This window comes from Apteryx mantelli, chromosome 13 (genome assembly GCF_036417845.1).
Source record: "Apteryx mantelli isolate bAptMan1 chromosome 13, bAptMan1.hap1, whole genome shotgun sequence".
Taxonomy (NCBI): Eukaryota; Metazoa; Chordata; class Aves; order Apterygiformes; family Apterygidae; genus Apteryx; species Apteryx mantelli.
In genome coordinates, this window is record NC_089990.1 from 21,540,484 (window position 1) to 21,562,838 (window position 22,355).

General features: G+C 38.9%; 1 protein-coding gene across 2 annotated transcripts in view; it reads right to left on the bottom strand.

Moving 5' to 3' along the window:
* Positions 1–22,355, bottom strand: part of AMMECR1 (AMMECR nuclear protein 1) — a 105,101-nt gene that overhangs the window by 13,242 nt on the left and 69,504 nt on the right. For both annotated transcript variants that reach the window (XM_067304323.1, XM_067304324.1), the window contains one exon: positions 2,345–2,459. In XM_067304323.1, the coding sequence (XP_067160424.1) occupies positions 2,345–2,459 (115 nt within the window). The remainder of the gene's footprint in view (positions 1–2,344; positions 2,460–22,355) is intronic.

Here is a 22,355-nt window from a genome sequence, read left to right on the forward strand (position 1 = left end):
CAATGACAAATTCTCTCTCTCATATTTACTTATTCCCCCACCTCCCCCTTTTGCATGGAAACCCTGCGCATTATCTATATATGATACAATCTATATATGATACAATCACTTCAGAAGCATCTTTAATCTGTAGGAAGAAAAAAGAAAGAAAGAAAAATAACCATGAAAAAGCAACCTCTGCCCCCAACATGGGACGTATATTGTAATCACTTCTTAAAATTCCTAGCAATTTGCTAAAGGCTTTAAAAGCCTAGTAATAAAAAACTTTAAATGAAATAGGAGAGAGTGACCAAGCAAATGGATAACACAGACTATTTTTGATCCCTCCATTCTCCCCCAGTAAGTTTGGCCTCTCCAGTAAGAAAATCATGAGATACCAGAAGGTGACTTTTGCAGAAGTTAACTGAGCAAAACTACGCTTCTGTATTAAGCTCCACAGACTAAAGTTTCAATTTTTATAAAAACTTGTTTCCTCTGTTGTTGAATTCTGAAGAATTCTGCCATAAGATATAGAAGGTAAAATCCTCTGTTTCATACAAACATTAAAGTTATGAACTAGGAGAAGGTCTCCAAGGAGCAAAGCTAAGGTCCAGTCTTTTCAAGTGAGAGAGGATTTTCTGAGCTCAGATTTTGGTTTCAGATTTTTAAGGATGAATATTGTGGTCATCTTAAAAGTTTATTATTGAGAGAATAAAATAGCATCTAATAATAATTTTAGTCCATAGCATGGAAATAGCTAGATATTACTTGGCACATCACACTTCTACAGAGACATTTTCTGAGTGTATGCATAGCCTAATTTTTAATAAATTTAATTAAATGGTTACATCCAAAACATCACTAGGATAAGTACCAAAAGTTAACCTAGTAAACCAGGAAAAATTCTACCAGTTAAAATTTTGACTTCTAGTCTTTAAGTTTAATATTAAAGTCAAACTGTGTTTTGAAGTATTCAAAACTGTAATAAAACATAAAGATACTTTTAGGACCCAGAGACAAGATAAATTACTCCCCTGAAGTAAAGCTACTTCTTGTTTAGAACGCACACAAAGTTTCAGCTAAGACTTATGCTTTTGTCTGACATTAAGTAAAGATTAATTTTGTTTATGGTGAAAATGCTGATTAATCGCGAAGGAAACATATATTCATCGTATTCTGCAGGAGGCATCAGAAGATAGGAAGCCTCTGTCATGAGTTGAACAGGAAATGCATTTTTATTAGATTTTTCAACTACCATAGAATTTATACTGCTGAGGTTACGGCTGGAGACCACCACAGTAGGGCCCCTTACCATTTTAACAGTGAACAAAATTTCTATTCAATATGCTTTTGTTGTTGTGTATGCTCAACACCCTAAATATTTAGTAGGACTAAGTCATTATTAAAGGGGAATATTGGAACTTGTGTGGTGTCTCTGGTATTATAACATGCCCCTGCTGTCATATATGACAATTTCAAAAATTTTTTTTACATCTACTCTAATATAGACTAAGAGTAACACAACAGTTATACTGGCTGAGATAAAAGGTTCATCCAAAACCCAGTAACTTGTTTTTTTTGCAAGCATCTAAAAACAAATAATAGGGAAAGAGCATAAGAATAGAGAATAACACTTCAGTACACTTTCCCAGAAGTAAGTCTAAAAGCAGCATTTGCTTCTTCATCTGTGACTTTTATGCTGCTGTCCCAAGAGAACGCATGCAGGTTTCCTAGAACCAAGCAAGTAAAATAGATTCTGCTCCATGTGTAATTAGCAAACAAAAATTAGAGCAATGATTTATTGGCCTCACTCTGTAAGGGGTTTGTGGGGGTCTGTGCAGGCCAGTCACTCTGAAAGCACAGGCTTTGGGAAAGATAAATGGCTCACTCCTACAAGCTAGATGAGATAGCTTGGTTAGGGATTTCTTTTTTTGCAGTGCACGTTTCTAGAAGCATACATCAGGCTATCAGCTTTCATACTGGTATATCCTCTTTCCAGACTCAAGGGACTGACCTGGCAGGTTTCTGTAGTTAGCTATGTTGCAAGAAAGGTCTAAGGGCATCGTCACTCAGACGATACCTTGCATTATGCAGTCTTAGGAAAAAGAGGTAAAGGCCAGCTATGCAGGCCACTCGCTTTGTTTTGACCATCTAAGTGGGCATGAAAACAACTTTATTCTATTTTCATAACTCAGACTTCCAAGATGATGGCAATTCTACCAAAATGATCTCTTGCATCTATACACAGAGTGCAAGACAATGACAACCACACTAAATACATGCAGATAATTTAAATGTTGTGCCTTTTGCTATAGAGGCTTACGGTATCAAAGTAATTTTCTTAAAGGACATCCGAAATCCTTACCTCCCAATCCATGTAGTCACATACATCTTCAAAGTTAGTGAGCAGAGACACTGAGCAGAAAAGCCGTGGCAGCTCATCCCTCGTCATTGGGGGGAAACGACTATCTTTAAGGGCACTGTTGAAGACAAAACAGAATTTCAAAGGGCTTTTGTTTGTTTGCTTGTTTTTGTTTTTGTTTAAGTTGAAGGATCTAATGAATCAAATGAAAGGTATAAGGGACAAAAAAGCCCCCACAAAACAAAACTAAAAACCTGATGAAATGATGACCACTCTGATAATTCAGCTGTCAATGCAATAATACACTCAACAACACTCCAAACTCTTTCCTTAGACATTTGTTTCAGGTTTCTTGGCTGGCCAGTCAATAGGTGCTCTAAGTTGTCATTCCTTCCTGAGCTGATTTTGCTACTGTGACAATCTTATTAATGAAGCAACAGAAAGTTTTTGGAAAAAGTTAAAAAAAACAAAAGAACAGCTCTTCCTCCCGAAGTTTAGTAAATTCCTTTCAAGAAGGTTAAACTATACAACACTAAACAATGGGGGAAATTCTATAGCCTGCAATAATCAAACCAATAATGCAGTAATCAAACTGTAGCACTTGTTTAATGAATCAGTGAAAAAAAAATTCAAGCACAAATTCTCCAAACAAGAGGAATATTTATGTTTATTGGCAAAGTTGAATATAAAAAGGTAAAAATATTCAAGGGTACTACAGATCTGTTAGCCTACAGGACTTGAAGCTGTTCTGCAAAGCAGAGGTAATGATTAGTAACACAGAAGCTTGCAAACAGCTAAGCCGCAAGCTACGGTACCATTATATAGACAAAAACATACCTAATGGGATAAAATTCAGTCCAGAGAGAAACTATCCACATACATGCCAAAGCCCCTTGACAAAGCAAATACTTAACAGGGGCACAGTTAGCAATATCAGGAACAACAAAATTTGTAAGAATCTATTTGCATAAGTTTGGTTCAAGAACCCATTAAACTGGAAAGGGGAAGATTAAAATGAGTCTGGTATCACATCATTGCTTATTCTCTTAAGATCTGGGATATGTCATACACAAATACGATCACGCTCATGTCCAACAAATGCAAACGGCGATCTGCTAACTGACCCTTTTGGTGAATGAGAAGAATTTAACATCAAGAGACTTGTAAAGTACTAGCAAGCTTCCAGTGTCTCATTGTTTCATCTAACAGATCAATCCTATTCCTTTGCCCCAGCATACAGCCAGGCATTGCCATTAGCTGCTGCGATTACAGCTGGGACCATGGTGCTCAGAATACAGCTGAAGTCCCTGGATCAGATACAGCCATTTGACATGAGGAGCAGTATAACTTTATTAGGGCTGACCAAATAATAATGCATACAGAAAAAAATTTTTAAGTCTAAGCTAGAGGAAATTGTCATATGTATATCCAGAATTAGCATGCCATCATGAACTCATGCCATACGCTGCATAATTTAAACAGAACCTTTTTTCTTCCTGGAGGAAAAAGTCAGGCTTTCTTTCGACATGCTATGATTACAAAAAAGGAAAATATTGGAATTACTAGGGGCCCTTCTCCAAGCTTTGGTATTTTCACATTATAAAAGAGCAGGAAACTAAGAATTTCATTTTGGAGAAAAATTCATTGTATAATTATGTAATGGCCAGTGGGTCTCCTCTACCCAGTATTTAGGAGTAATTCCAGGCAATGTCAGTTAAAGCTGCCACAGACAGGAAAGATGTTGGGACTGTAACCAACTAGTCAAGGCAAATCCTTTGACTAAGCTTACTTATGTAGGATACATAGGGCTACGCAGACATGCAGAAGAATTGGGGACTTTGGATGGGACACTAGGGAGATTTAAAGCATAACGGCAGTGATATTTAACTGATGATGTATCAAAAGATGATATTCTCCAAGACACCCTTGCCAGGATTTGCAAAGCTACCTTTGCAACTGCTGGGAACCAGAGTTACCTTCCTCCCTTGCCTGGTGTCTCAGGGCAACACCAGAGATCAACTTGTATAGCCACAGCAGAAGAATAGCAAAAGGCAAAAATCTGAACAACCATACAGCTTTCATACCCCTCCCCGTGGGAAAAATACATGTGGAAAGGACACGCTGAGCAAAAGGACAGCTGTACCAAGTCAAACCAGTAGTCCATCTAGCCCAGTATTAAGTAATAACCAACAGTAGATACCAGAAGGAATGAATATAAGAGTAAATAAAACACTAAATATCCAGGGATGCTTTCCTGGAGTGCTCTCCTGGAATCCAGCTGCTTACAGTTTAGGGATTTTGAGCCAGAGATGGTATCTCTGCATTTAAAAGCTCTCCATGGGTTTATTTAATAAGTGCGTGGGTATATGCTTCTGAAATTTCATCACACCTTTTAATAAAAACTAAAAAGTTATGTTCAGAAAGCCCAAACCTTTTTTAGTTTGATGTTTTGGTTAAGAAAAATGCTATCCAAACAAAATCCACCGCTACTGAAAGTTTGCTTATATTCAAATTTCTAATTTCCCTGAGGTATACTGTACCTCTATCACCTAACCAATCTATTTGGATACACTACTGAAAAGCACTCAGAGACAGGCAATATTTCATTAACAAACTACATACTGCAGTTTGCAAAGCTACCTTTGCAACCGCTGGGAACCAGAGCTACCTTCCTCCCTTGCCCGGTGTCTCAGGGCAACACCAGAGATCAACTCGTACAATCAACAGATACTGCCAACACTTGTTTAAACCTATTTTTCATAATGTATGCAACAGTCTTCATGCAAAATGTTTCCCATACTATATGAATTTACAACCTTCAAAAAACATCAGTTTGTGTAAAAATACTTAATAAATTTAGGAATTTATGCAACTTTCACTTCCCCTTCCTAAAGCTGCTAAAATGCTCTTGTGAATTTAAGCTTGTTGAGGCAAAGGTTAATTATGGGCAAAAGCCCATACTGCTCCCAGTAACATTAAGTCTCAGGTAAATTCCCAATTACTAAAGAGGAATAGCTGCTGCACTGACATTACTAAGATGAGAAACCATCCTTAATCTAACACACCTGTAAAGTAGCAGAGAAATAAATATCATATATCATACAGGTAAGCCATGTCTCAGCTAGCCTGCTCAAACTCGCTGATAATCTTCTGAAACAAGATGGGTGAATCATGACACATTTGAATATTGATAAAAATCTGCAATGAAACCTTCAAGAGAATACAGCAGAAGCAGAGAGGCACATATGAAGGTAAAAAAAATAAGAAGCCTCAAGCATATACGATGAACAAAATATTTAAATTTTAGTGAAAGCAGAGCAATGCACTAGAAGTTCACCTATGTTACTAACAAGCTGAACTGGCGTTATTCAGTAATATAAACTAGCACAAACATCTTGCTTTCAGGCAGCTACCTCACCATATCTGCCACACTGCTTATCAAACCATAGAGCCATTTCAGTTGTACCTGGAGTAGTTCCTTCTCAATTGCCAGGTTTTATTTTATATGCGGGGCCTGCCAAAAAGCTGCTCCTCAGCACCTCCATCGCTACACGGGCCCGTGCACATACCCCGGGCTAACACTGCTGCTGCCAAAGAAAAGTGAACTAGCTGGCAGAACAAGCTGGTCAGAGATTTGACTAAAAGCCTGGGAAACCACTGTGCCTGGTATATTACTCATTGGTATAGAGTACTGCTACTATTGTATCCCTCTTTTCCCTGCCTCCAGATCCCGGATTACAATTTGTTTTCTTTTAAAACAGCTTTGTCTTCATCGTTATATAATTAAAACTAAAATTGATTTGGAGACACTTGTGTGGACAAAGAATCAACAATTAGAACACAAAGTACTGAAGGGAGAAGCCAAAAAGAACGCATTAATTTGTACAGAATTACACAGAATATACAGAATATATAAACTATTCTGTCTGCTAATACAACTAATATAGTCAAGCAATTATATCAGGTGTCAGATTTAAGAGACCTAGCTTAAGCTTAACAACCCTGCTCTAAGCAGTCTGATCTAGGTGCATCATATACTCCTTTAAAGCTAGGACACGTTTACCTTAAGTGCTGTATATTACAGTTACAGAGTATCAGACTCCTTATGGGTCATCCTTTTATTATGAGCATGGTTGAAACTCTGAAACAAATGCTCAGACATCTTCTGAAAACTTAAGAGCTGACAAGCTTGGTATCACCTATTCCCAGATGAACTGTTTTCCTTTTTGCATGTTTTAAGGCTTGGTTAGCAGGAGGCACACACCTCTTTAGAAACGCAACCCCTCAGAATTCAGCCACTGTCCTTATTTAAGACTGCATTGACTCAGTAAGCCTTTAGCTCTGCAGGCAGTGAATAAATCATGGACTGGCTGTCCTGGCGATGTCGGCGAAACCAGGGGACGGTGTGGAGTACAGCGGCACATTGCACAGAAGCTGTGTTCTCAAGGGTTCCCGGAGCCTGGCATCGCCTTTCGGAAACACCAGCAGATCTCCACGCTTACCAAGCGGAAGAAAGCTTGCATGAGCTTTACTTTTGTTGTTCCAGCTCTGGGGAGAGAGAATTTTGGTTTCTAGAGACAGCAATTTGGTACTTATCAAACACTGGATACATTCTGTAAAGATGCACGTATGTAAATCGACACTTTTGCCTTGCTTGTCCTGTTAATATACCTCTTGGTGACTGATTTAAAGCAAGCATAAGAGACAGACAAGATAATAACATATGCTTGGTTTCACAAAAATTCGTCGTTGATCCGACCTGTTCACATTGAAAAGTCACTGTATCATTGTGTATAGCCATTCTTGATTTGTACAGGATACTTTGTTATTTGATGGAAGCATTACTTTTGTAGTATTAGAACATGTTTTTGTAATCTTATTCAATGCCATATTCTTCTCTCAAACTTCCTGTTAGAAAGATAAAAGTATTCCATTTGGAGCAAAGACTTGCATATTAAATAACATGTTGAAAAAAAAATATTAACTCCACAATTTTTCTGTTACACTTGGAATAAAAGAAGGGTAAGTAGAAATAGTTAGCAAAATAAGTTGGGAAACAACAGACAGAATTCAAAACAACTTTTAAAGAAAAAACTCATGGATTTTAAAAGCACCTTCTCTATTCCTTAATGCCCAGAACTAATTTGCATGTATTGTGCCAACTAAATGGAAGTACATCGTACTGAAGAGTTGAAAAGAAGCAGTGCCCAGCAAGAGGAATTCTAGCTGGCCAATACAAGGACATTAGTTTTTCCACATGGAGTCCTGCTTCATGTTAAAAATGAAGCAGGCAAGCAAAGTCAAAATTGAATCCTGTTCAAAGAAAACTATTTTTAGAAGACAAAAATGCATGCACACACACGCACAGCCTTCCTAGTTAAACTAAGTTATATTTATGCAATCTTGAGTGTCCTACTAAGACAGATCCAGTCAGGAAAAAATGGTGTTACTCATCTGTCAGTTTTTAAGATTAGCCACGCTACACAAATCTTGGCTTCTACTTAAATGCAATTCATCTGTCCATAAGCTCTCCAAAAATTTGTTCTTGAATAATTTTATGTTCCATTCTAAACTCCCCCTTTGTATTTGGGATACAAAACCCCCAGTAAACTCTTTAAAGATGTTGAAGAAACTTAATGAAAAAACAATTGTTCAAAGTATTTTGAGTTATTGCAACAACAGAATGAAATTTAGCAAAAAATAAAATTAAAGGTTTTATTTCTTAGGACTACACCTTGTTACACTGAAAAATTCCTCCTGGGAAGTTCTTAGAATCACTTGGAAAAATAGTACAACCGGGTGAACCAAAATGCAATACATCACTGTGTTGTCCATCTGTAATTTCTGTAGGTTATAGAAATGCTAAAAATAAAATAAACCCACAAAACATAACTTCAGTCTTTAAGAACCTCTGGCTATTAAATGTGATGTGGCTGTTGGGTAACAAGCAATAATACAGAAATAAGGAACAGCAATGAAGCTGCATCACTCAGTGCATCTCAGTGATTGAATTTAAAAGGTCCTTTAAAAAGTTTGCTGGCATATAAGCATTACAAATAGTAAGGAAGGAAACAATTTTCTCACTAAACTCTGCTTCTTAGTGGACAGCCCCCTCTGCAGACCCCAAGCGGATATAGGGGCTAGGCAAAATTAGACGGAATCGTGTAGGTTACTGGAAGTTACCTCAGGAGCTTAAACACAGAAGGAGGAGAAGTAAAGGAAACATTCAAATGCTGGGCATGATCTAAGCAATACTCTGCTTTTATAGGAAGTGCAAGCGAGGCAGAGACACGAGGTGAGTCATGCCGCCGGGGTGGCTTGCACAGTGAGTCAGTGACGGGAACAGAACCCAAGATCCCCGACTGCTAAAAATCTACTTTTTGCGACAGCCTCTCTTTCACAATCTGCTCAGCCTGCAATGTAGACACATAGCTCCCCGAGGACTAATCAAAACAGAACTGATAAATTTAAGAAAACGAATCCCATTTAAAAAAAATACATTTTCAATTGCTTTTTCGGTTCACTCTGCCATAGTCAATTTTGTCTTAATTAAGCAGCTTCCGATACTGAGCACAGCTAAGCCAAACCACGGTGACTTGACGTTATGGTAAACAACATTTCTCTAAATACCCTCAGTACAGATATGAAAAACAGGTTAAAGATCTGATTACAAGCTATTGCCCTCTTTCGATAAACAGCAAACTGGAGCTACATTTGCAGTTTATTAAGTCCTCTGCCTAACGGCAGTCTGCTCTGTAAACCCATCCCCTCTCGCAGGCCGCACAACCCCCAGACTCTCGGTTCTCTCACTGAGAAAAGCCTGTGTAGCAGAATTGCCCCTGAAAATCCTTTTTATAGAGGAATGCTCACGTCAAAACATTGAGCCAAAGGGCCTAGATATTGTTCTTCAGTTAATTCAAAACATCCTGAAATTAATGAGTGCCAAACTCACGGGATTTTAGAGAACAGCAAAGAGATATGACAGCAACAAGAGACACTGGGTGCCAGGATTTCAAAAAAAAGGAAAAAAAAGTTAATAATGATTGGTTTTTCCTTTGCAAGGTTACTAACCATAGAAAGAAACTGAGATTTTCATTGTTTCAGTAACTTCAACAGGAAGAAATTAGAGACAACTTATGCAGGTCACCAGTCTTTTTCTAATGAAAGTCAGCTATCATAATGGCAGAGACTAAAGAAACTAGTAGCTTTCAAGATACAACCCGCAATTAATTTTACGTCAAAAACCCCAGGGCAGAGCACGCTCCCCTCCAGCAAGCGCGATTCTGATGAATAACCTTCCCTCAGCTGTCAGCGTGCGAAGCCAGGCAGCCCAAGAGGGCCGGCGTGACAGCCTTCCACCAACCGTTATCTACGGCCAGCAGAAACCTGCCAACACAAATAGAGATTTCAAAGAGTGATTTACACGCATCAGCAAATCACTTGAATGCAAGGAAAGAGAATGGGTTTGGGTTTTTTTTGGTCAGACTGCAAGACTTCCAGGAAACAACACAACTGTGAATGACGCGTTTTTCCTGAGCCCTCCCCTACATTTGGGAGGCAGAAGGGGAAAGAACAGCACTTGTACTTCCTGCACCTTAGGCTGCTAAGTGCCAGTCAAAGTAAAAAGAGTGCCGCACGCTTGCTGCCAGTTGGTACAGACACCACTCTCTTAAGTTCTTAACCTACTTAATTAGCACAGTGCAGCAGGTAACGGCAACGCTGTTTCAGGCAGGAGAAAACACAGTGATCTGGCGTTTTGGCTCTTCCTCTTCACTGGAAAGTGAGGCACGTCAGAAGGGGTCTCTCCCAACCTCTGCCTCCCCCACCACTGTCTTCATGTTTTCAGCAGTTTGGATTCAGCCATCTAGTTTAAAAGGAAGAAGGAATATTCTGATACTCCATTTTAGACAATTACTTTAGCTTTGAAATGAATAACATTCCCAAAAGGCCAACTCATAGCATGCACCTAAATTAAGTGTTTAGAAGGGCCCATTAGAAAAGGCAACCTCCCTTCATTGACCAAGTACAGCAATTGAGCCGCTCTTTTAGGCAACTAGAGATGCCTGAAGTAAACTGCCTAGATGTGTCCCCAAATGTTTTATTCTCCAGGTCTCTCAGATTTACAAAAATAATATGTGGAACTTGTTTGTAGGGAGCTTATCAGCAAGGCTGCACTAGCCACAGGACACACACATACACCCGGCTCATTTGAATTTACCAAAAGTAATTAAGCTTTTTTAATTTTTTAAAGTTATGTAGCATTGGGTATTGTTAGACTTCTTGCAGCTTGCAGAATCTTGCTAGAAAATAGATTAATACAATACACTGATTAGAAGAAAATACATCAGTGTCCGTTATCTGTAAGATTAGACTAAGAAATGGGAAGAGAAAACAGTAGAGCTCTGTTTCAAACATTCACCTTTGAGAAACTTGGGTTTGTTCAGAATATTCTGAAGGCCAAACCAATATACAGGGTTTTTATCACCAGTTTCAAATTGCTGAGTGACAAGGAAAAAAAGGACCTCTAGGCAAAAGAGGAGCCCACCAAAAAGAGAGGAACCTTTATGTGTCCACTTCAATAGTTTTCTGAGCTTGTCTCCCACTCAGATAACAGTGCCTTGGTGCAAGAAGAACCAGGTTTCAAAGCTTTTTGAGTTCAGATGTCAAAAGACCTAAAAACTTGATCTTTAGGGAGCTTGTTCAAGTCAAGGCTCCTAAACTTCTTGGTAAAATTATTCTAAATCTAAGAACTAAGATATGCTTAAAAAGACAAGTTTCTGAATCAATACTGTAGCTTCTGCAGAACAAAGCAGGGAGAATTTACACCTTCTCCCATGGGCCACTGTCATCTTTGTGCTTTATCGCAGAGGTGCCCAACTGTGGTACGGGTTAGACTGTGCAAGTCACATCAAAATGCTATGTGGTTGGGAACAAACTTGGAGTTGCTGTTGCTGCCATTGACAGGCCCCAGAAATAACTGAACACTCTCCACTTAGCATGGCTACTTCAAGAGAAATGCTGAAAAAGTGAAATTGTAACTAGGGGAAAGTTAACAAGAGTTACATTCAAATAGTATGTATTTATGGCTCTAAATGAGGGATTTTTGCCAGCATTTCAACTGGAAATTCTTGAAAAGTATGTTTACAAAAATATTAAATATTAATCAAACACCTGAGGGTATTTGATAAAAAACCTTAATAGAGACAATTATGATACACTGCATTCAACTGCTTCCCCATCATAGCCTACTGCAGTTGTACGTGACGATAAATACCTGACAGGCGTTCCTTGTGCTATCTGAACTCATCCATCACCGAATTGTGCAAAAGCACTTCCATAATGATACAGGCAATACAATAGTCACTAGGACGTCACAGCATGCAGGCAAAGGCTTCCTGAAAATTTAAAAAGCTTCTTTAATATATACCAAGTTTGATATTGACTGGAGTCGCAAGTGAAGATGACTTAATGGCTTCAATTATATCTTTACCAGTGCTTGGGTGTGTATATTGTGCCATCCATACATGCAACTAAAAACCAAGCTATACTGGTATTACTGCTGTGGTTCTAGGACCTTGTTTCTCCCCATGGAAGCGCTGTAGTTCATTTCCCAATTGTTTATATTAAAAAAAAGAGAGGTCTTCGCACAGTATTTCTGAGTGTGCTTATGATTCCCAAAGAAATACCTTATTTTCATCTTGATTTCTTATTTTGAATACCTTGACTCACGGTACATGCACAGATCAAGCCTGCAGCCCACGTGGAAGGACTAACATGGTCTGGGATACTTCAGAGCTGCTTCTCAATAAGCCTGCAGTTGCTGGGAGCCTGCAGTCGCTGGGAGCAGCTGGTAAGAGAGCTGTGCATGGAGCTAACGCGCACGTGCATAAGGACCATGGCCTGACGCTCCTGCAGGTGAACAACAGCTACTTCTTCAGCTGGGCCTGTCAGACTTGCAGAAATACCAGACGAAAATGAACAACCTCCTCACTTTTCACCATTACAGAATTTCTGATATATGAAAAAAGCAAAAACAAGGAAAACCCCAGCAACCCACAAACACTCATAACCATGGAAGCTATGAAAGTTAAGGCTTCCATAAATTTAAACAGAGCTTTTTAGAAGAGCAACAAATAACAAAGAAGTTTATCCGACTGCTCTGACAACTACTCGGAGAAATATTCCGCCACAGTCCGGGTGCTTCCAAGTAAACTCAATTTATCATTATGTCACAACAACGCTACACTGAATGGACATAACACCTTGAACTCATTTCTCTTTCTTACTGCTATAACATATTTAGGAAACAATGAAAGCTTGTTTCAAGAGGTCCTTAAAGTTTAGGAGGACTTTTTTGGTGTGTGCTGTCACGGTCTTAAAGTGGAAAAATATCATCGCAAAAACCAACCACCACCAACAAAAAAACCAAACCCACAAGGTAATACTGCAAAGTGTCTTGATTACATTAATGAGAGTCAAGTTTCTACAGCTTCAACTTCCTTACTTTTTCCTAAAGCCAAAATCTTACTCTGCAGTGCTTTTGTGGTTCTAAAGGGATCATTATTTTCCTTCATTGTGAAAAAAGAACAACCAAGTCAAAGAAACTGCATTTTTCTCATACTGTTTTAATTCCACAAGGGGTGAGGGAATCATTTTGCATTACTTTAGGACATACAATATGTCTATTACACTCAAAGTCAAAAAGCAACTTCATTGTTTAAGTCATAGCAAAGCCTGGGGAATAGTTTAGAGTGATGTCTTTAACAAGAGGTAGGCTAAATCCAAGATCTTCACATAACACGTTATTAAGAGATAGAGGGGTGCAGCTTGTGGTAAATTACAATACAAAGTGTGCAATTACTGTGCATTTGCCCAGGCGTACCGAAAAAGCTTAAACTGGTATGTCCCATATGTTCCACACCTGAACAAAGTCAGCTAGGAAAAAGGTAGTATCCATGCAAAACAGTCGTTTGAGCTCCGAATTGCTCAGCAAGGGCTGTGCACAACATTTCTAACTGCAGCGGGATGCAAGGTAAAGCAATCGCACGCAGCTATGCAACAGTTCCTGCACAGGCAGCTTCTCTCGCCCTTTTCCCGTTTCCCCCTCACCCCTCCCAGCATCCACCGTCAAGTTGGGATAAGGGAGGATGACAGAACGCAAAAAGGCACGACCGTTTCTGTGTCGCACCTGAGCAAGCATTCAGGAAACAAGGTGTCCACTGCCATGGAAACGTCCCATTTTGATATATAAAAAGTAAATTGCTTGCACTTAAAACAATCACACAACATAACGCTGTAAGCCTATTAGTCATTCCAGATACTTATTAATTTTTTTTTTCCCCCTACAACAAAACTGACCAGAGTTTGGTGAAAACATGATAAAAAAGACTAGTCAGAAAACTAACAGAGTTCCAGCTGGACTAAATTATAATGTCACTAAAAAGCTCTCCAGCAGATGGCAAAATTTAGACAATTAACAAAAATGAACTGCTCAATTGCTGTATAGCTTGACCAACACTAACCACTCAAGAAGAACACAAAAATAAGAGTAAAGTCTTCAGAATTCTTTACACCTCCAACAAGTCTCTCAATATTGACCTAAGATTCCTACTTTCACCCCAAGACATATACTGAAGTCAATGCACATCATCTTTTAGGACACTTCAGTGCTGTATTCAACTCTCACTGAGGCAATTCATGCAAAAGATTATTCTCCCTAAAACTGTGCTCAAGCCATCATTTAAAAAAAGTACAAGTTAATATTTTTAGTTCTTTATTAACTTAAAAAACCCCAACCTTATCTTAAGCAAATATGGAAAAAAGTATGCATGTTCCTAAACTTCTCAGCAATGCAATGATATATAAATATATGAATATAATTTGAACATTCACATGTTCAATTTCCTGTGGCTTGTAGAAAGAATTTATTTTTATTATACTGTTGAAAGCCTGGAACAAATGAGTACTAGATGTTCTCAGTACTACTTTGGTCACTGGAAGTACTATAAACTGTACAATTTCATATAAAAATAGGATGCAATTGCATTTTTATTAGTTGTCAATATGATTCAATTTAGAACAAGCAAGACAGTAAATGCTGGGGGTGGAAATTAACATTTAAGCTCAGGTTTGATACTCTACTCACAAATACAGGAACTATGTTCTACAGTCAAGACTACTCAAGGAACTATGGTGACAGATAAGTATATAGCCAGGTTAAGCAAGAGAAGAAAAAGGCATGTTAGAATATTTAACAAGTGAATTGAGAAGGAAAAAGAACATATTCACTTACTTGAGGTGCTGGAATAACTGTTTCATTAAAAAAAAAACTGAGACAACAAAATACTATGGAAAATAAAGTTATTGATGGATACGATCTGATAAATGAGAGGTGACAGAATCCAGTCTTGAGTTTCTTGAGCAAATTAGTAAGTTAGGAGTAACCTAGGACCCGCACTGGAATACAATTACTCATAATACACTGGATAATATTCTGGCTTGCTTCCTAAGATAAGTGCTTCATCAGTATCATTACTCAACTTGGATTATGTTTAAACCAGCTGAATCTGATCTAAATGTAATCTCTTACACATACTGCATCTACAAAGAAGCAGCATGTCTGAGTGCTGTTGGTATAGAGGCTGCAATGGGAGCTCACGGCATCTCACCACTTGCCAGTGCCCCCTTTTTTTTTTTTTTCCTTTTCCTTTTCTTTTGGTATAGGCATAAAATCAATCCCTTGTGGCATGTCACATGTAGTAAGGCCTCAGGGAAAGAAATAGCCACTCGTTATTTCATGAAAATCTGTAAGGACACAGACACAAAAAACCCCACCACACCTACGGGTACTGCCTCTGGTAGCGCAGTGCTGCTACGCTGAAGCCACCCTCGAACAGAGGTGTGAGCATAGCCGCATCAAGACAAAACTTCAGTCATTATTAGGGGCAAGAACAGGGAGAATCAACATTTTTTTCCTGTTAGTTTTTAAATGTGTGTAGGTTTTTTTGTTTCATACGTGAATCTCATTAACAGATTAAGCTATGGTCGCTCAATAGCTCTACGAAGCACCAGCCAAACACCAGAGCGTGCCCGAGCTCTGCCCCAGACGCGCGCTCCACGCGGAAGCTTTGCCTCCGGCCCGCTGCCCGCCCTGCCTCTCCTCCACCCACCAAGCAGCCGTCCGCCACCGTCTCGTCTGGTCGTTCACCTTCCGGCAACTCTGCCGCTCCGCTTCTGCCCGCCGGGGCGCACGTTCACCCTCGCCTGCCCGCTGCTGCGCCCTCGGAGCCGCCGGATGGGGCAGGCCCCGAGCACCGGGCCGCTCGCGGGCCAGCTGCCCCGGCAGCACCTCCTTCCCCAGCACGCGCAGGCCCGAGTCTGCCAGTGGCGGCTCTGTGCGCGCTTCCCGCTCCCAATTAGTTTTTGGGTAGCAAATAAAAAACGGTTGATGTGGAACAAAGAGGAAGTTTTGTAATGCAAAAGAGGCAAAAGGTTCGGGTTAGACCTCGTGTGTCTGCAGCCTCCAAAACTTTAGCGACTGAAGGATTCAAGGAATGCATTTAACTCGGTAACATCCCATGCATTTGAAAACTCAGCTCAGCTACAGAATAAAGATTATTACAGAACATGAAAGTATAGCAAGAATATGTTTGACTACAAGATTAACTGAAATGCAAGATTCATGCTTACTAATTAAATATTTTATTTAGTATCCTCTTAGAGAAACTACAAGTCAAATTCTCCCTTTGAAGGTAATGGAAGTTTTGTCTTTCCTTCAGCAGAAGGCCCTAAAACAGCAAATGTTTTCATCTGTTCAGGTCTTACAGTAACTTAGCTTTCAACTACTGCAACATCTTAAATTGCTACATATGTATTTAGAAATGTTTAACTGAGGGAATTACACTGAGAGCAACAGAAGTTTGATTATTCCAAGTTAAATGAGGATACGGTGTGGACACAAAAAGTCTAGCTTAATCATAATTACATCCATTAGAGCTACAATTCAATGTATCTATTTAAAGTGTTTCAAATTTAAATGGAAACAGGTTTCATCAGCTTTCTGAAAAGCAACTCACAAATGGTTCCTCTCCTGAGTGTCAGAAACATTCAGCTCAAACACAGTTTTGTGAAACTGTGCATAACAGTTCTTAGAAGCCCACATTTTTGAAAAATTTATTTCAGGTATTTGCAGACTTCTACAAAACTGAAGATGGTTTTTACAAGCAACAAAACAGAAAGTCGTCCTTCCAGTAATTGAAAAAGCAGAGCACGCGAAGAGGGGGTTGCTCTAACGAACGAGGCTGCGCACAGTGCAGCGACCTCCGCAGACAAAGCACAGCTGCTGCTCATGCAGGGTGGGATTAGCAGGCTAGGCCAAAGGAGAAAAGCCTCCTTCCCTCCCTCCCTCCCTCCGCAGCCAAGCGAGCAAACTGCAGAGCGCATCCTCAGCACAGAGGAGGAAGGGGCAGCTAACCAGCTTGCAAATTGGGCAGAAGCTTCTGGCAACAAAAACAAAAGCTACATCAATTCCTTGACAGAACATGCAAAAATAATTCTGGTGAGAAGCAGCGATACCCTGTTGGAGGACTGAGGTTGGAATGACCTTTCAAACCGTTATTTTAAAACTACATTTCCCCTTTCCCTTCTGTGTGTTTATAAATATAAAACACACTTTTTCTTCAATGCAAAACCAACCTGCTATCTGTGGGGCTTTAAAAATAACATCTGGAAATCACTGGCCTAGAGATAACAGAAAAAGCTCTTTTAATTGTCTTTCATAAGAACCAAAACAGTTAAAAATATACATAGGCACACAGCACTTTTTAAATATATTCAATCTCTTTCAACCTTCACACAGTTGAGTCAGAGTACATTTTTGCTATATGCATTCTTGGCTTTACATTGGCACTTCAGTCGAATGGAATATAAACCAATATTTAAAGAAAAAGAATTGCATAAGTTTTCCATTACATAATAATATATTTTTATTCTAAACCACTCACTTGCTGGGGGGGGGGAGGGGAGAGAAAAAAAAAGGATCTTCTGATCTGAGAAATGTCGTTTGAATGTACTGGTGTGTGACTGTGTTTCTAACCTGACTTTTATTTATGAATGAAACACTGAAAATGCTACTATCAATTAGATTGGTATCTAAACTGCTAAATGAATTGTACGTACTGGTAGCGTGGGATCTTCAGTTTGGGGTATTAAGGAAGTATAAGTCATTAAAATTAATTCAACCAGAGGTATCAAAAAGTTGTACTATTAAGAAAACCAAGAGCTTTTCTTCTTTTCCCTTGTCAAATCAAACCAAACTGAAAGCAAATAAAATCTACTCAGCTGAAAGCAGTAAGAAGAAATAAAACGGCAAAACATTATTCACTTGGATGAAGCCGCAGTTCCTCGCTGATAACAGCTTGATAAACCGTGCTTCAGACCCTGACTTACCCAACACAACACATTGGTGATTACCACGGGGACAAGGACCCTCCTCCGTGAGGCTGGTGCCGCCGCTGACGGCAGGCGGGGAAGCTCCCAAGAGCAACCAGGTGCGCTCGGGCTGGCCAGAGCGCGCCAACACCTGCGCCAGGTCCCCGCGCTCTGGGGGGAGTTACTTACAGCCTGGACTTCTCCAGCCCGAGAGGCTGCTTGCCTGCCGATCGACCTTTGCTACAAGTAATCTGCAGTAAAAGGAAAAGATACTATCGCACTGGAATAGCAAATCTAAACTGAAGAGTGAGCTAACAGACTTTGTAGTCGGCAAGTTATATTTAAAATGCAGGCAGAATATGCCATTATCGGTCCTACTGAAAGTGGTATTAATGGTCAAAGGTATCCCCACGTGTTTATTAAAATACACAGAATTATATTTAGAAAAGCTTTAATTACAATTTTTAAAAGTTCACATAAAAATAGAAATCTGTGAAGTGGAAAAGATTAATGTAGATTTCAAAAATATCTCTAAGGAACTGTTTACTTAAGAACTTTCACAGCATTAAACGCTTTACAAACTGTGTCAAAGCATTGTCATTCATGTCTCCAAGAAATCGAAGGATGTTCAATTTCTGGTTCTAAAATAACTCCAAATCAGATTGCTCTTTTTTTAAATTAATCTAAGCTATATCTCAAAATAGTAGGTTGTTTTAGGGATACCACCAACATACACTTTTATGGAGCACAGCTGAAAATGGGAGAAATAAAAGAGTGCATCAACAATTCAATGGGAAGAGACAAACCTGGAGGGCTTCTGTCCCTAATACTGTGTTTTAAAACATATTAGAAAAAATGATATTTTCGGGTACATATATATTCCCTCCTATTTTAATGCCTCAAGCGAACACTAAAAACATAGCCATTTGTAAATGATCACATTTAAAACAGGTCACCACTCTTTTCAGATATCATATTCCCACAAATACCTAGACTGCATAAACTGAAGTAGTACAGAGCGCTGAGACCTATCCAACTTCTGGACTACCTCAGAATCGGAACTGTGTTTGAGCTTAGATGCCCTCTGACGCTCTTCACCATTTTATATGGTTGCTCATGCCCAACCAGAACTGGCTACGCTATTCCTTCTCCCGAGAGCTTTTCCACCTGCTCAACTGTAGAGCTCTGTAAAGGACAAAAGACATAACTTCTTTGTTCATGATGTCAGCAGGAATGATTTTTAAAAACAGGTATCTATTATTTTAAAAATACAATAAAAACCTGCTATAAGAGTATTTTAATTCTCTTCACTCTAGACTACAGAACATAGCAAATGCAATTTCCAAAGCTTCACGATTTTTGTGTAGAAGTGAAAAGAGATAACAAGGGCCTTTGGAGCCTGGTCCCCCACACCCAGTTCGTGCTATTTCTTCTTTATGCAGTCTCAAAAGGAAGCATCAGAAGACACCTAAATGGAGAAGGTGCTGACAGACTGAAAACTTTAATTGAGACTCCTTTCCCACAGTCCCTCCCACGCAAAGCTGCAGAGTTTAAAGATTTTAACAGCTTATAAGTGTAAGAGACACTTCTTTTTCCTTTGACCTCTCTTAATCTCTGGTAAGACACAGTTTATGTGAAATCTACCGTTTTAATATCTCCTCAAGCCCTTAAGTTTGCTTCTGCTACACAGGGTATCTAATATAATACCACTGCACCTCAATTTCCAGTTTGTCTTAGAAACTGAGGGACAAACTGAGCCTTCTCATAGTTAGTATGTAACAGCACTAGCCAGTATGTGCAATGAGAACTTTTCTTTTTCTTTTTTCCCCTCTTAGCAATGAAGTTGTGGGAAATGTCCCTTATGCTATATTAAAAATAAACATCTATCACTAAGCTGAGAACAGCCAGAGGGAGAAGTTTGCCCAGAAGCAGGTAACTTCTATGCCAACTTCTTCCCTTCCATCCTAGCTAACGTCCCTCAGTTTCCAAATACACAAAACCTTTAACACACAGCTGCTCTGAGACACATTCCACTTATGCCCCTCTCTGCGCTATGTCAACGCACAGTTGTATCCTGTATTCTTCAGCATCAGCCCTTAACACAGCGTGTCTTTGTAGTGCTTAGGAAACCAGTAAGTCACCAAAAGTCTCAACAAAAACCAGCTTCCATTCTGACAGGTTTTTAGGAAATGTTTTGAAGAATGTTCCCTCTAAGAGTACCATACAAAAAGATAAAAAAGTTAACCAAAAAAACACATAGTACCAAAACAAGAGTTCCAGTAATGGAGTTTAAAGCTTTGCTAGGAAAACAGGGGTGACCAGTTCCAAATTCTTCCCCTTCTCCCCCCAAATACTTATATCAAGTAATATTGAAAGTCAAATAGGAATTTGACATTCAAATTAGTGTTTCAACTCAACAAGAATTCTGTCTTTGAACTTCGAGGGTGTGCACCATTTTCTTAGCATCATGGAAGGAGACTGCGTGGGAAGAATCCGAAATGCAAGCGCGTTGTGGGAAAGACGAGCGTCACAAGTGACATGGCTCCTCCCCGGAACCCATCTGGAAAGACTGAATAATTGCTGGATGTCCCCAGTTACTCATTCACATTCAATCAAATTTAAGGAATATCTGATTTATTCAGAACATCACAGACTACATCAACTAACGCAAGTTATTTTGCTTGCTCAAGGCGTTTTCAAAGCGTGTATTTTATAAGAAGTGTATTTTTGAAATTCCTGGTATTTCTGCATGTTCTCTTTAGCTACAGCTTTTAAAATAAAATGGTGAACTAAGCATTTGAATTCCAGACAGTTTCCTTAGCTATACCAAATTCTACTGGATGAGACACATAACACTTATGATAGTCTCAGGAAAGAAACCCCAAACTTCGCTGAGCCACTTATCTATAAATTTGCCCATTCTGTAATCATTTTGAATTATAAAATTCCATTTTTCCTAGATCTGAAGTTACCTTTCATAAATGTATCCAACACACAGAATAAGTTTATTCCACTAAACATAGTAATGCATTACCCACCCCCCCACCCCACCAAGAATTCACATTCTACAATTCAGTTCTCTCTGCAAAATGGTACAATTCAATGTGATAAACCTGCATCCATTTAAAAAGCTTTATTATTATTATGCACTCCTCCTTTCATACAAAAAATAATCTATTTGTAGTGTTTTCCCTTGCTTTCTTTCAGAAAGTGTTGCTAAGGAAACAGACTATCATCTACCATTAGGTCCTAGGGTCTAGCAAGGTTTTCTTGGGATTAATAGACCAACAATCACAAAACCTATGTAGTCTTTTTTTTTTTTTTAATAAAGGAAAAATTAAGGCAGAATTACAGCTCCCTCCTCCACCACACACACACTTACGTGCAAGAAACCTATATTCACTGGGTAATGCCCCTCCTGCCCCCTCAACAACAGTATTTCATTTTCATTTCAGAATGCAACAGGAGAAGCATTTAACCCATCATTAAAGCAGAAGTTTCTTTTCCCCTTTTAGAGTCAGTACGCTATGTAATTTTGCCCTTTGAGAAAAGGCATTACACACAGTTCTGTTAAGCAAGCAATAGTTCCCTGAAATAATGACCTGGCATTGTGCGCACAAAATCATTACAGACCTACTTACAGAATCAATACACTCACATAGAATAACTAAGCCTGGCTGGACAAATTCAGATTTGTATACTTCCCTTACAGTTTCTGGTATTGTGAGTTTATATCACAATCCATTTTACTACTAAACAATCATCTCCCACTATGGCAGATCTGAGGATTTACCCAAATTAAAGTGGTGTTATTTATAAAATTCATATCTACAATGGGTTACCAACAAGTTTTTATTGGCTTAGACAAGATTTAGAAATATAAACAGTTCCAGGTCTCAGTAAAATATAATCTCTATACAGATGATGTAGCAGACAAAACACATGGCTTCTGTAGCTGACAGCTCTTAGTCTGTAGAACACACTTATATGCTACAATAATTTTGCCTCCATTTTGTTAAAAGCAATCAGTCATTATTTAAGAATTAGGTGCTAATACGTCACTGTTTCATTTAGAATTTTACCAGAAGCAACAGATCGTAATTACGTTATGCATTCTGGATAACAAAAAGGGTGTTCTGAGGTTATTAATAACTACCCCTTGGGGTCTACAGCACCATATATACGTATCTATACATAGCTATATCACAGAATTTGTAACGCAAAGTTTACTGCTGAATTTAACTATAATTAAGCCCAGTTCTCACTTAAAGTTTAAGACAATTTTGTTGTCAGCCACAATTCATATAAAGATTATAATAAAATATGAATACTAACATGATATACCTCATTTTTACTAACACTATAATTATACGTTCGGAACACCAGTAGAAACCTTATAATCTCTTACACTAACATCTCATATGCAAAGTTATAACTTCGAAAGGCAATCAGGAGAAGGGAACAATTGTGAATTAAAAGGCAAACAACAACAGCAAAATGTCCCAACCAAAACCTGAACAGGCTCCTGCTGAACTGGAGATCAGCTTGCCTCCTGAAAAAAAGGTCTGTTAATTAGCAAAAAGGG